This window comes from Stigmatopora argus, chromosome 2 (genome assembly GCF_051989625.1).
Source record: "Stigmatopora argus isolate UIUO_Sarg chromosome 2, RoL_Sarg_1.0, whole genome shotgun sequence".
Taxonomy (NCBI): domain Eukaryota; kingdom Metazoa; phylum Chordata; class Actinopteri; order Syngnathiformes; family Syngnathidae; genus Stigmatopora; species Stigmatopora argus.
The window spans coordinates 21382904-21396190 of NC_135388.1; the positions used below are offsets into that span (position 1 = coordinate 21382904).

The following is a 13287-nucleotide window of genomic DNA, read 5'->3' on the forward strand; positions in this document are numbered from 1 at the left end:
GTTAGCAATAGAGGCTAAAACAGAGCATTATGAGATGCAGGACAATACCGAGCCGACCACTAAAAGATCACTAAAAATTGAATTCTTCCTGTCGTTTTCTTTCTTTCTTTTTTTAATGCCTCATAAATACCTGTGCGCAAAGAGCAACCTTATTGAAAATGTCTTTAATCCACTGTCCTCGTCTAAGGACAGTCTGTAATATTATTCTTACTTGATATCAAGATGTTTTCCCATTTTATGTAAAGGGTGAATGGTTCCAAAAAAAGAAGTAGCAGAAAGAAGCCAGGCTAACAGAACAAAGAAAGTTGTAAAAACATTAAAGTAAAAAGTATAAAGTACAAATTAAAGTAAAATGTATTAAGACATATTAAAATGTAATAAAAAAAGATAAAAAGGCTGTAAAACACAAAAAACAAATAAGAGTAGACAGAGCTACTGCTAGTTAGAGGAGGTTTAGAAGTGTATCGTAGCGACAGCATTCAAAGGCATTGAAATTTTTTGCTAAAGAAAGGCAAAATGGAAAAAAAATAATAATAAATCGGGCACTAGAAAAAAAACGTGAAAAGACGCAGTAAGCACCGCCCCTCCAAAAGGTAAGATGATATTCTCAGATTTATGAATTCAAAAAAAATGATCAGATGCAAATAGAGAGAAAACGTTGAGATGCAATGAAACCAAATGCTGCTCAGTAGGCCTGCACCAGACGACATGATCAGTCTGAAACTTTCAGAGAACTCAACATTTTTAATACATTTAAACTCTAGTAGACCAAGACAGACTGACATTTTTGTCATACATGACTTGGCAGCAGCCTTGATGATGGAGGAGCTCAACCCCTACACCAAGATCAGCCCTGCTTTGGCATCAGAGAACCGGTCGGCGGGCGCCATCCTCGGTATCATCTTTCTGCTGCTGCTCATCATGGCCATGCTTGCTCTCGTGGTTTGGTTGCGCTACCGACAGAGAGAGAAAGGCCACCAAGTCCCGAATGTCACCTACACACCGGCTCTGCACATCAACTCCATTGATTACTCTCTCTCCGGTAAGGCTCCATCTTGTTTTTTTTAACTCCATGTACTTTGTCTCCTCCACTCAAAATAGGATAAAATGTATGCAGCTTTGAGAATCATTTCGCTGATTTTCTTAAACACAGGTTGGCACTGATGCTGTGATGATTGATGTAACCAAATCCTCCCATTGCAGTGTGCAGTTATCATCTTCTGTAGTCCTGTCATGTATATACATTGAAAATGTGTTGAGAAGGAAAATATGTGGTGATGTCATTTGACGACAGCAGGGCTTCAGTGCACTGGCCTGCTGGATTCAGCAGAGTCGTCACCCTGCAACAGTTCCATAGGCCGCTGCTTCTCGAACCCCAGCTACCGCACGCTGGGCCCCTGCACCTATGCCACGCACTATGCCAAGCCGAACAAGAAGAGCTCCGGAAAGGTGTGCCTGCATAGCTTCTCTCATATACCTGTTTATTTATGTCTAAAACGTCTTTTCCTATGTCTGTATTCTCACCTTCTTGCTACTGCGACAGTGAATAAATTAATCAAATCTATTCTAATCACAGAAAACATAGTTCAACTAGAGCTGGGTAGTAATGTGTTATATTAACTCTTATATTTACTGGAGTAACTTTTGGAGAAAAATGTAATTGTAAGAGTAGTTTTACCATGTCATAGTGATACCTCTACTTATGAATTCTTCAACATACAAATTTTTCAGTGCTTTAATATGCAAATTATTGTTCCTATATACGATAATTTTAAAGTTAACAAACATCAAAAGGAGTACAGTGGTACCTCTACATACGAGCAGCTCTACCTACAAGATGCTCGAGATACGAGGAAAATTTCGAGCAAATAATTCGCTCTAGATACGAGAAAAATTTCGAGATGCGAGAAAGCCAGGTGGCCATGACATGAGAGGCTGTTTGTCATTGTAGCGGACCGTCTTTTTTGCTGCATCTCTTTCGTGTATAACAGATATCTACGAGCACTGAACGATTTCTTAAGACGAGTTTAATTTGTTTTTAGTTCATTTCAATGTGAAACGTTCGCTCGAGTTACGAGAAGATTGACATACGAGCTCAGTCCCTGAACGGATTAAGATCGTATGTAGAGGTACCACTGTATACCATATACAGTGGTACCTTGAGATACGAGCTTAATGCGTTCCGGGACTGAGCTCGTATGTCGATTTACTCGTATCTCAAATCAACGTTTCCCATGGAAATGAACTAAAAACTAATTAATTCGTTCCAACCCTCTGAACTAAACAAACAGCATTTTGGAATGGAAAAACATTTTTAGCTGTTCTAATTCACCATTTATTAACAGAGTAACATGACTAGTGTTTATGATGTTTAATAGTACTGAAATTAGACCGATTTTGCGGAGAGAGAGTGGGTGAGAGTGAGCGAGAGTGAGTGCGAGAGCGAGAGCGAGCGCGAGAGCGAGAGCGAGCGCGAGAGCGAGCGCGAGAGCGAGCGCGAGAGCGAGCGCGAGCGCGAGGGCGAGCGCGAGGGCGAGTGCGAGCGCGAGCGCGAGGGCGAGCGCGAGCGCGAGGGCGAGGGCGAGCGCGAGGGCGAGGGCGAGGGCGAGCGCGAGGGCGAGCGCGAGGGCGAGCGCGAGGGCGAGGGCGAGCGCGAGGGCGAGCGCGAGGGCGAGCGCGAGGGCGAGCGCGAGGGCGAGCGCGAGGGCGAGCGCGAGGGCGAGCGCGAGGGCGAGCGCGAGGGCGAGCGCGAGGGCGAGCGCGAGGGCGAGCGCGAGGGCGAGCGCGAGGGCGAGCGCGAGGGCGAGCGCGAGGGCGAGCGCGAGGGCGAGCGCGAGGGCGAGGGCGAGCGCGAGCGCGAGGGCGAGCGCGAGGGCGAGGGCGAGGGCGAGCGCGAGGGCGAGCGCGAGGGCGAGCGCGAGGGCGAGCGCGAGGGCGAGCGCGAGGGCGAGCGCGAGGGCGAGCGCGAGGGCGCGCGCGAGGGCGCGCGCGAGGGCGAGCGCGAGGGCGCGGGCGAAGGCGCGGGCGAGCGCGAGGGCGAGCGCGAGAGCGCGAGGGCGCGAGAGCGAGCGCAAGAGCGAGCGCAAGAGCGAGCGCGAGAGCGAGCGCGAAAGCGCGAGGGCGCGAGCGAGAGAGAGAGAAAGAGAGACTTTTTGCACGGCAACGCGCTCGTAACAAAATGTGGTGTACACAAATGTCCTCACAATAGGATAATGCACGACCACTTGCCAACGGGAAGTGGTATACTCCGCTCGTATTGGCGAGCAAGCTCCGCCACGCATATACCTGTTAGGAGCAGCCTGCTATTGTTTTTCCCGACTCTCGTTTGTCCCTCCTGCCTTGCCGTTGTGTTTGCGCAGCTGCGCGTGATTCGAAATTAGTCCCTGATGTGTCTATTTAAACCCCATTGAGTTTAATGTCATTGTCGGATCGTAAATTCCCTTACCATGCATCCACGTTACCTTGTTCCTCGTTTCCACGTGTTTTCCCTAGTCCCGTTTGGTTTCATGTTTCGTTTCCTAAGTCCGTGTTATTTTGTAAGGTCCCTCCTAAGTTATTAAAGTTTTGGTTATGAGCACAATTTGCCTCGTCCTCACCTGCTTCCCCGCAATTGGGTCCTAATCCATCCTACCTTGCCTCGACGTCTCCCGTGGACGTAACAACACCATTCTGCACTGACACGGGTAAAAGAAAAAAACGCCAAAAAATATGCAACGCTCCGCCCAGCGTTCGTAGAGACATTTACACGAGGGAGTTGCGGGGCGAAAGACAGTGCCCATGATGTTCTCATAAGCAGACTCGAGTCGGCTGTATGCTCGTATATCAAAATTTGTCTCATCTCAAAGTAAATATTTGTTCAAAATTTTACTCATCTCAGATTGCTTGAATGTCGGGGCACTCGTATCTCAAGGTATTACTGTAAATATAACAAGGAAAGGAAATGCTGCAGCGCTGGCCGCCGACTCACTTTCTGCAGCCATCGTGGAAGCGATCCTCACTAGCTGCACCCCTTCTTACAAATACAACCATCCTACATAGCTCCCGTCACAACACTATAAAGTCAGGCCCCACTGAGCACCTATCAGCCCTTGTGCCTGCGAATGCACCACAAGAAGCATCACATGGCCACATGGCACCAACATCAGTGACAAGAGAGAGAGTGAGAGATAGTGGGCAAGAGAGAGTGATTTGAGCTTGACCAAACCCTTCAGTGAGTGCATGCTTGAACTGAAGTAATTATATTTTATTTTGCTTCGTTCGGTGTTGTCGCGTCATTTTAATGGCTTAATAGTTTTCTTGCATGTTTACTCTTTTTTTGCATACATACACTTGCATGCGTATTTCCTAAAAAATGTGTACTTTTATCATTTTTAAAGGGTTTATAGTGGGTAGTATTAAAGATTGTAGAACAAATGCTAATACTACTTGATATCAAGATGTTTTCCAATTTTATGTAAAGGCTGAATGGTTCCAAAAAAGAAGTAGCAGAAAGAAGCCAGGCTAACAGAACAAAGAAAGTTGTAAAAACATTAAAGTAAAAACTACAAAGTACAAATTAAAGTAAAAAACAATGTATTAAGAAATATTAAAATGTAATAAAAAAAGATAGAAAGGCTGTAAAACACAAAAAACAAATAAGAGTGGACAGAGCTACTGCTGGTTAGAGGAGGTTTAGAAGTGTATCGTAGCGACAGGATTCAAAGGCATTGAAAAATTTTGCTATAGAACGGCAAAATGGAAAAAAATAATAATAAATCGGGCACTAGAAGAAAAAAAAAGGTGAAAAGATGCAGTAAGCACCGCCCCTCCAAAAGGACAAATGCTAATTCAATGTAATATATGCTTCTACTGAGGATAAACACAAAATACACAAGTAAATTTGTGAAGAAACGTATGACCACACACACAAGCTTGCAGTCAAAAGTCCTACATTGATTCATGTGGCGTCTTTCAAGCACCGTAAAAAAAGAACTATTTGACTTAGAGCCCTGCGGTCAACATCACTCGAAAGCGATCAATCTCTCTCTCTCAGTATATTTAGCACCAATAGAAAGACAGAGTGATATGATTGTTTTAATTTCATGGTAAGAAATATGTTTTCTCCACTAGAGGACACTCATACTCTTAGGACAGATGATGTTTCATTTCTCAAGATTTTGTATGTCCGACTTTCATTATTTTTCCACTCTCTATTTACCTTTTTAAAATTTTCAATATAATATAAGAGCCCTGATGAAGACTCTGCTATTAGTCGAAACCGGTTGGTGCGATCAATAAAAACAAAAAAAAACTACCTTCATCTGAGAATCCCAGATTACAACTTTTTTCTTCAAGTACTTTTTTAAGAACAACAGATGCAACACACCAGCATTTATGCAGCGAGCACTCCAGTTATCTTTTGTTGAGACATCTAATGAATTTGAAGTGGGAGAGGTGGCAGTGAGTGATCATGTTTCAGTGCCACTAATGGCAATTGATTGAAATGGATTGGACGTCTATCACCAACAGTGTCAACCAAAGAGTTGATGTAAGTCCTATAGATGTGAGAAATTTCACAAATAAGAAATATTTCCATCTGGGTAACTGAAATATAAGCCGTACCGTTAAAATTGCCTTAAAATTTTTGAATGATATAATTTCTCGCATATAAGCCGCCCCCTGATTTCCAATTTTCACCTCCATATTCATGGTTTTAATAGGGAGTACAAATGTGTTACTTTGAAGGGAAAATCTTAAGAAAATCATCACACCTGGTATTTCTGAGATACTGTATGAATCAAAAGCACATTAGGGTCAATATCATAAGGAAGTTAATTGCCTGTCTTTGCAAAAAATGCAAAATATCAAATTATTCAATTTGAAAAAGGAAATAAGTCTATCTTGATGAGAACCTGATGCTTTTTGATTACAGAAATTACAATTTTCTTACCAGAGGTTTAAGATGTGGCAGCCATATTGCTTCTTACAGTGGCGGGCCGTGCATTTCACACCTAGGCCTTCAATAGTGCTGTGTGCGAATCAATCCAAACCTCAATAAGTATTTTATGGCTATAAAACCTTTAATGCAGCTACAGCTGCGACACATATAAAAGAATCAATAACCTAAAAATTGAAATATTATTTGGGAAAATAGACATATTTTACTCACCAAAAAATCTTTTTATTTATACACAAAATCCATGCTCTTTTCTTTCCTCAAGAAGATTTCAATTACTCTGTCGTACAGATTACGCGTGCGTTTCAGGTCCATCAAGAAGTTCTTTTCTATCGCCATCAAAGCTAATGCTGACAGTCGAGTCTGTCCTGTTGTATTTGTGGCATAAGTTTTGATTCTATTTCGGGCTGAAAATGTCCGTTCGACAGAAGCAGTGGACACGGAGATGGTCAAACCCACTTAAGTGTACAGCCGCCCCATGCTCACTCAGATTTTTCTGCTGAAGGAAGTCAAGGAGATCAGTGGGAGATTTTCCTGTAAAATCATCCGTGGCATACAATTACAATCAGTTTTGTTCTTAGCCGAGGCAGATCAAAAAGTGTACCGTGGCTCTGCGTTAAGATGCAGAAGGCTGCATGTGGGAAAGTTTTCTGGTATTCCCGAAACTTCTGCGGGTCGAGGAGGGAGAGAAACATCAGTCTTTCGTGTTCTTGAAATCTGTTCCGCGTCTGGCAAATAATATTGTCCAGAATCCTGCCATGGAGTTGGTGGTAGTGCGTGCGAGAATCTTGCACTTGACCTCTTCGTGCGCTTGCAGCACCCGCACTGCATTCAGTGGCCTCGTAGATTTCCTCATATCGGCTCCTCTCGCGTTCAACTGTGTCACGAAACTCCTTTACTCTTTCAAGACAAAACTGTACATCCAGTTTGTTGTTCTGTAGTATTGAAAAAAGCACGTTTGAATGCTCAAAAATGCCATTAAATGTGTGAAGCAAAAAACCAAAATTCAAAATCATCCAGATGTGGTTTAAATCCATCAGCACACCGCACAGAATCATTCACCATTACAGAGACAAACAGTACTTTTATTTCCCTTCTGATCTCTTCCTCCATCACTTCAGCAATAGCAGTGATCAGGTATTTTTGTATTTTGCCCGACGTGCCACTAAACACTTTATTAGTGGACAGGTGGTAATGTAAAGCCGTGTTTTCCTCGGCAATGAGAGAAAGAAGTTCCACATAATTTACTTTTTTTGTCGAAGCAGATCTTTCATCGTATTCTCGAAATGAAAGTTTACACAGTCTATCAAACGTTTTAAGATTTCCCTATTTTTCTTTACCTTTTCATTGTGGTGCTCCGTTTCCCTGCGCACTTGCTCGCTCAACTGTAACTCCACTCGGGTTTCCTCAAAAGTTTTGGAGAGCACCGTTGCTTGTAAGTGTCCGGCAGTGCTTTGGTGTCTCGTTGCTGCTTTAGTTAAACAAGTCAAATTTGCAAACCCAGTCTTGCTCCAAACACCAGGTCGATCGGTGGCAAATAACAAGCACTCCCAGCAATACAATTTGCAGTGTTCCTCGGAGCCTGTGAGCCAGGGGTAGCGCTCGTAGTTAGCGAACTGAAAGTGGCGAACAAACCCTTTTCCCAGTTGTAACAGGCTTGCTAGCTTCGGAGTTGACCGCCCTTTCTTAATGATGTCCATTTTTTCTGGAAAAGTCCGTCTAGAAAATGGCTTTGTCAGCAAATCTGCAACCAAATCCATTTGTTTTCTTCCGTCTGCCATTGTGGGTGGAGTTTGCGATCTCTGGCTGGCTCACTCTGGCTTTGGCCCGCCTACTCGGTACCCGGACGTTTGGTCGACGGACAGTTCGTCGACCGGACCTTTGGTCGACGGACAATTCGTCGACCGGACCTTTGGTCGACGGACAATTCGTCGCCGGATTCGCCGCCGGACATTTCGTCGAACGGACAATTCGTTGCCAGATTCGCTCGCTCTCAAAATTATAATCATGAGAGAGAGAGAGTTTACTGTTGAAAGCGATCAACCAGGTAATCTCTCGCTCTCAAAATTGTAATCATGAGAGAGAGAGTTTGCCATTGATTGCATTGAAAATGTCAGAGCATTAATATCTAATATCAAAATTATCAATAAGTTGCGTATTATTGGCGTGTGTGTACATGTTATTCGTCGCCGGATTCGCTTGCTCGCTCCCGGATTCGCTCGCTCTCAAAATTATAATCATGAGAGAGAGAGAGTTTGTCATTACGTATTTTTATTGGCGTGTGTGTTATTCGTCGCCGGATTCGCTCGCTCGCTCCCTAGAATGTGAGTTGAATTTCGTTTGTGGCTTATCCTGTGTTGAACTAACAAAAATGAATGATATGATGACTACTAACCCTACTTTGTGGTCCTTCTACTTCTCAGATGAAGGCCAAACGATCACAAAGGAACAGTGCTCCGGAGTGGGGCGCCTATTGTAACCTCAGCGAGTTGGGTCAGTCGCTGGTGCATCTTTTTCCCTCTGAATATTTAATAATTTTGGTCCTTATTCAGTGATTTACTATAGATATTGTTTTTCTATGTAAACACTCAAATGGAAAATGAGTGCATTCCCAACGCTAGCCCTCTTCTTTGTTTACACTGTTCTCACTGTTCCTTATTACCACCATTCAGGTGTCTACTGCATTGACCGGCGTTACAGTTACCAAGTGGAGCCTCACTACAGAGGTACAGTGTGAGGAGCACCTCAAGTTGTGACCTCATCACCTCTGACTCCTCACCCTCTCCGCTTATTTCCCTCAGCCAATGGATGCCTCACCTGCTTTTTGTTCCTCCTCAGTTCATCACCTAAAATATATTTAAAAAACAGAATATACACCCTGCAGATGTGCTAAATCCACTGCTGCTTCAGAAATATCTGATTCTGATAGGATCTTGTAGATATAATATTTATTTATTCAAAGATTTTTCCACATATCTGTTCTTGGTTTATTATTTTCCATATTTGTGTCTTGTTCACCAAGAGTCTGTAAGATGTGTGATTTGGATAAGTATTTTTTGAGGAAAGCATCTTCTCGATGGCATCATGGTGCACTTGAAGTCCTTCGTTAAATTGTTCATTCTTGACTATGTATATAGCTTCGCTGCGTTCTCCTTACATTTTGCTCCTGAATTGCCAGTTGTCGTCTCCTGTTCATTTAAAGACAAGGGTCTCAAACAGATCCCCAAACCAAATCAAAGGGCCGCAATGGGTACAGGTTTTCATTGAAACGGAACAAGAGGACACATTTTCCAAGTATAATCGGTTGAGTGCAGTCAGGTGCTACTTATTTTAGAAGACGCCTCAACTGTCGACACTGGATCAGTTAGAACAAAGACCACAACCCACTGCGGCCCTTTGCGAAATCGGTTTAAGAACCCTGATTTAAGAGAAATACAAAGGAGAAAATCGATTGTCTTTGTCTCGACTTTTTTCCTCTTCAATATCAAATATCTTTAGCCATGTAAATAATTCAACAAGGTGACCTTTCAAAGGCTCTTTGAAAAGATACTGTTTTGGTGGGTGCAGTTTAAACGATGCAGAGGTGCAGCATGGAAATCCCTCATGTCCTCAATGATACTTTGCTCAACTGCCGTCCGGTGTACGAGCTTGTCCTTACAAATACAGTCTGTTTGTGTCTGCAGGTTACAACTGATTCCTCTCCTCCATGTTCCACCCCCACCTCTTCCCAAACTCGTTCACAGAATTTTCCCATCATTGTCTGCTGCTCTTCCATAAGGCTTCACTGGATTACTGATTTTGAACCCATTGTATTGACTTATTCTGATGTTCATATTTGTCTCATGTGTACTCTGGAATTAACAAAACATGACACACGGATCATTTGACGGGATGAGAATGGTTCGATTATTTCTGCCAAATGCAACTACAGACAATCAACGTTGCATTCATTCCTCCCTTAGACTACATGAAGAGCTCCATGTCCAGCACCTGCTCCATAAACAGCGAAAACCCGTACGCTACCATCACCGACCCTCCCGGCTTGGCGTGCAAACACTCGGAGAGCAGCTACGTGGAAATGAAATCACCAGCTCACCGCGAACATTTGGCGCGCTGCTGTACTGCGACCATCATCGCCAGTTCCGGTGCCAATGTGCCCGCCAACGTCTACAACATGGGTACCAAAAAAAACTAACGTGACTAGGACATTCCAGAATTGGAGGATGTTTTGGCTTCAACATTCTTCAAGAATAAGCCTTCACACTGACTGCTTTATTTGCAACATGCAATAAACTATCAAAGGCTTGATTAGCTCAGATTACAGATCAAGGGTAACGTTTTATTACATTGAATACTTGAGTTAAGATTTACAGATTAACAGTTCCTGGTAACTACACATTCATTCATTCGTTTTGACGCATATTTATTTGGTTCAGAAAGATGGGTTTGATCAGTCAAATATTTCTGTGTAACATCTCACTGATGGTAGATGTCTACTATCGAATACTGTCTACTTTGCACCAGTCAGGCTATAAGAGGAAGCAATGTAGCAATTATAAACCAAAAATGTTATTTTTCAATTTTATATTTGAGATTGGAAAACCATTCATGCTCACACTCATACCTAAGGGCAATAGTGTCCAACCAGCCTAACCTGCATGTTTTTGGAATGTGGGAAAAAACCTGGGTACTCGGAGAAAACCCACACAAACATGCAAACTCCACACAATGAGGACTGACCTGGGATCGTATCCTCAACCCCAGAACGGTCAGGCTGAAGCGCTAACCACTCGGCCGCCGGACCACCTTCAGTGTTTCATCTTTGGGTTATTGAAAATGTGAAGGGTAAAATCTCCAATATCCTTCAGTTCTGGAATGAGTCAACTGCATTTGATTGCTTTGTAAGAGTTGAAAATTAATAACGCTGGTCTTTTGTCACTTCTGGCAGAGCCCACTATCAATATTATGTCAGGAGCTGGAGCTACGATGGTTCCCAACTACGCACAGAATCCTTACGACCTGCCCAGGAACAGCCACATCCCCAGCCACTACGACCTACTGCCTGTGCGGGCCAGCCCGCCAGAAAGCCATAGCCCCCCTCTGCTTGGCAGCCCCACTGGTTCACTGCTCTAGACTGGAGACCCACCCAGCCGCATTTGCCCCTCTGTGAACTGGATCCAGTGTGAAATATACTTGGAAACTGAAGTGGTAGTTTGGGTTTGTAGTGTTCAAAGATAATCGAAAGGACAACTGTTGGGAGATGCAGGGCTTACAGTCACACAGCTATTTCATATTTTATCATTGTAAATATATTCAATTTTAGGTGTTTTGTGCCATGAAACGTATTTGTGTTTTTCCTTTTTTTCCAACTTCATCCCACCCCGACTTCTAGAAAGATATAACTGTAGTTTGAGGGTACTCAGATTTCAACGTGCACAAACAGACATGAATTTACCCTTATTCAGCTTTCCAGTACAAGTACGAAACAAATATACACACAAGACATCCAGATTAATAGAGCATCAGAAAACTAGTAATTTTTACTTTTTGTTATTTTCTAGTTTAACAACTTCTACAGTAGAAAGTGTGGTATTGATTGTAACATTTTGCCATTTGTTATCTAATTCATCAAGAATTCACATGCATGACAAAGATTATTATAGCCTGCAATATTTTTAAGTCACACTTAGTTTGGAGTGGGGAGATTTGGTACAAAATATTAAGACTAATATTTCTGTATTCAAGACATTACATTTATTTGTTAACTTTTTGCATTTTTCCCACAATGGTGGCTAAATGTGTATTCATACAGATCAAGTGTTATATTGGAGAAGTTTGATTGGACAACTATTTCGACAAATTTTGGGGTGCTGAACAAAAACCTATGTAGGGTTTTTCCTCTTTCCTGTCAAGTTTTTGAACATTTTCCTAAAAATATATATTTAAAACAATAAATACTGCTTAACATACAAGTTCAGCAAAGAGGTTGAATAGTTTTGTCGGTGACGTAAGGAAATTTTGGTGTATTACTGTAATAGATTGTTGTAGTTAAACCCTTTTGTACTCGCAATGTGGTTAACCCCACAAGCACCACCAATGTTAATATTTCATTCATATTGGACAGGGGTCTCATGGCCAAAGAAATAATTCTGGCCCAAGCTTGACATACAATTCCAGGACTAGTTTCCCCACACATATCTTGCAAGTGGCAACTAGAATATATCATTTTAATTTAAAAAAAAAAGATGAGTAAGAATTATTATTTTTAATTCTAAATTAAATGTTTTTTAATTAAAACAAAAAACAAATTGTAATTGAATAAAGGCATAAGATCAAATAATTGTCTGTCTGTATTTTGCTGTTAGAATTTCATGTTTTGATCTGTAAGCTCACATTGACTAACTTTGCGGCTGCCATTAGTGGTGATAGAGTTCCAATACATTTGAACTGGGAGGCGCAAGTGAATCCAGCCCCTGCCGGTTGAAATGAATTGGACATCTATTCCCGTCAACAAGCATTTTCAATCTCAATTTCCTTCTTTTACGAACTACCATAACACATACTATGTGGCTTGGGTTGGTAGTTAAGCTATTGATAACTGTAACCACTCTTTAGTGAGCAATATCACTGAAAGGGTTAAGTAGCATTTTTTTTAAAGTCTTACTTTGATCCAATTGTAAAATGGATGAAGGCCAGGGCCTGCTACAACTGCAGTGGGGGTTGATCAATTTTGAACAAATCAGCACAAATGCCGAATGTTCTCGCATATAAGCCGCAGCCTTAAAATCGTTGAATTTTACAATTTCTCGCATTTAAGTCGCCCCCTGATTCAATGTTCCCCTCCATATTCATGGTTTTAATAGGGAGTACACATGTGTTACTTTGAAGGGAAAATCTTAAGAAAACTCATCACACGTGGTATTTCTGAGATACTGTATGAATCAAAAGCATATAATTAGGGGCAATATCATGGGGAAGTTAGTAATTCATCCATTAATGGTTGTTTTATTATTGCAAAACAGAAGATAACAAACAAATAGTAAATGTTAATGTCTACTGGTGAAAGAGTATAGCAACGCTGTAAGTCTTGTGCATATAAGCCGTACCCTTGATTCAGTCATCTTTTTTTAGTTACAAATACGGCTTATATGGGAGAAAATGTGGTACGTTGGACTTCACAGGGCAATAAGATATCAAAAAGCTCATTTGTATCACACTTTAATACCATAATTTTTTTAAAGGGTTCCAATTTGTATTCTTTTGTTCCAAATTGGATTCTTTATCTACTGCTAGTGTTTTCAATCAATAAAAACAAGTGTTCACTTTCAGGAGTAGTGTCATAATTTAGAGAA

The 13287-nt window shown here is 42.0% G+C and overlaps 1 protein-coding gene across 7 annotated transcripts in view; it reads left to right on the top strand.

Moving 5' to 3' along the window:
* The window catches only part of LOC144091223 (multiple epidermal growth factor-like domains protein 11), a 134928-nt gene extending 121746 nt beyond the window's left edge, over window positions 1–13182 (top strand). For 3 of the 7 annotated variants that reach the window (XM_077623392.1, XM_077623437.1, XM_077623401.1), the window contains 6 exons: window positions 809–1042; window positions 1295–1449; window positions 8359–8428; window positions 8608–8661; window positions 9898–10113; window positions 10884–13181. In XM_077623392.1, coding sequence (XP_077479518.1) covers window positions 809–1042; window positions 1295–1449; window positions 8359–8428; window positions 8608–8661; window positions 9898–10113; window positions 10884–11068 — 914 coding nt within the window. In that variant the 3' untranslated portion in view covers window positions 11069–13181. Of the gene's footprint in view, window positions 1–808; window positions 1043–1294; window positions 1450–8358; window positions 8429–8607; window positions 8662–9897; window positions 10114–10883 lie in introns of all 7 variants that reach the window. The other 4 variants (XM_077623409.1, XM_077623417.1, XM_077623429.1 and 1 more) reach the window with 4 other exon arrangements.
* Window positions 13183–13287: the final 105 nt, after the last annotated feature.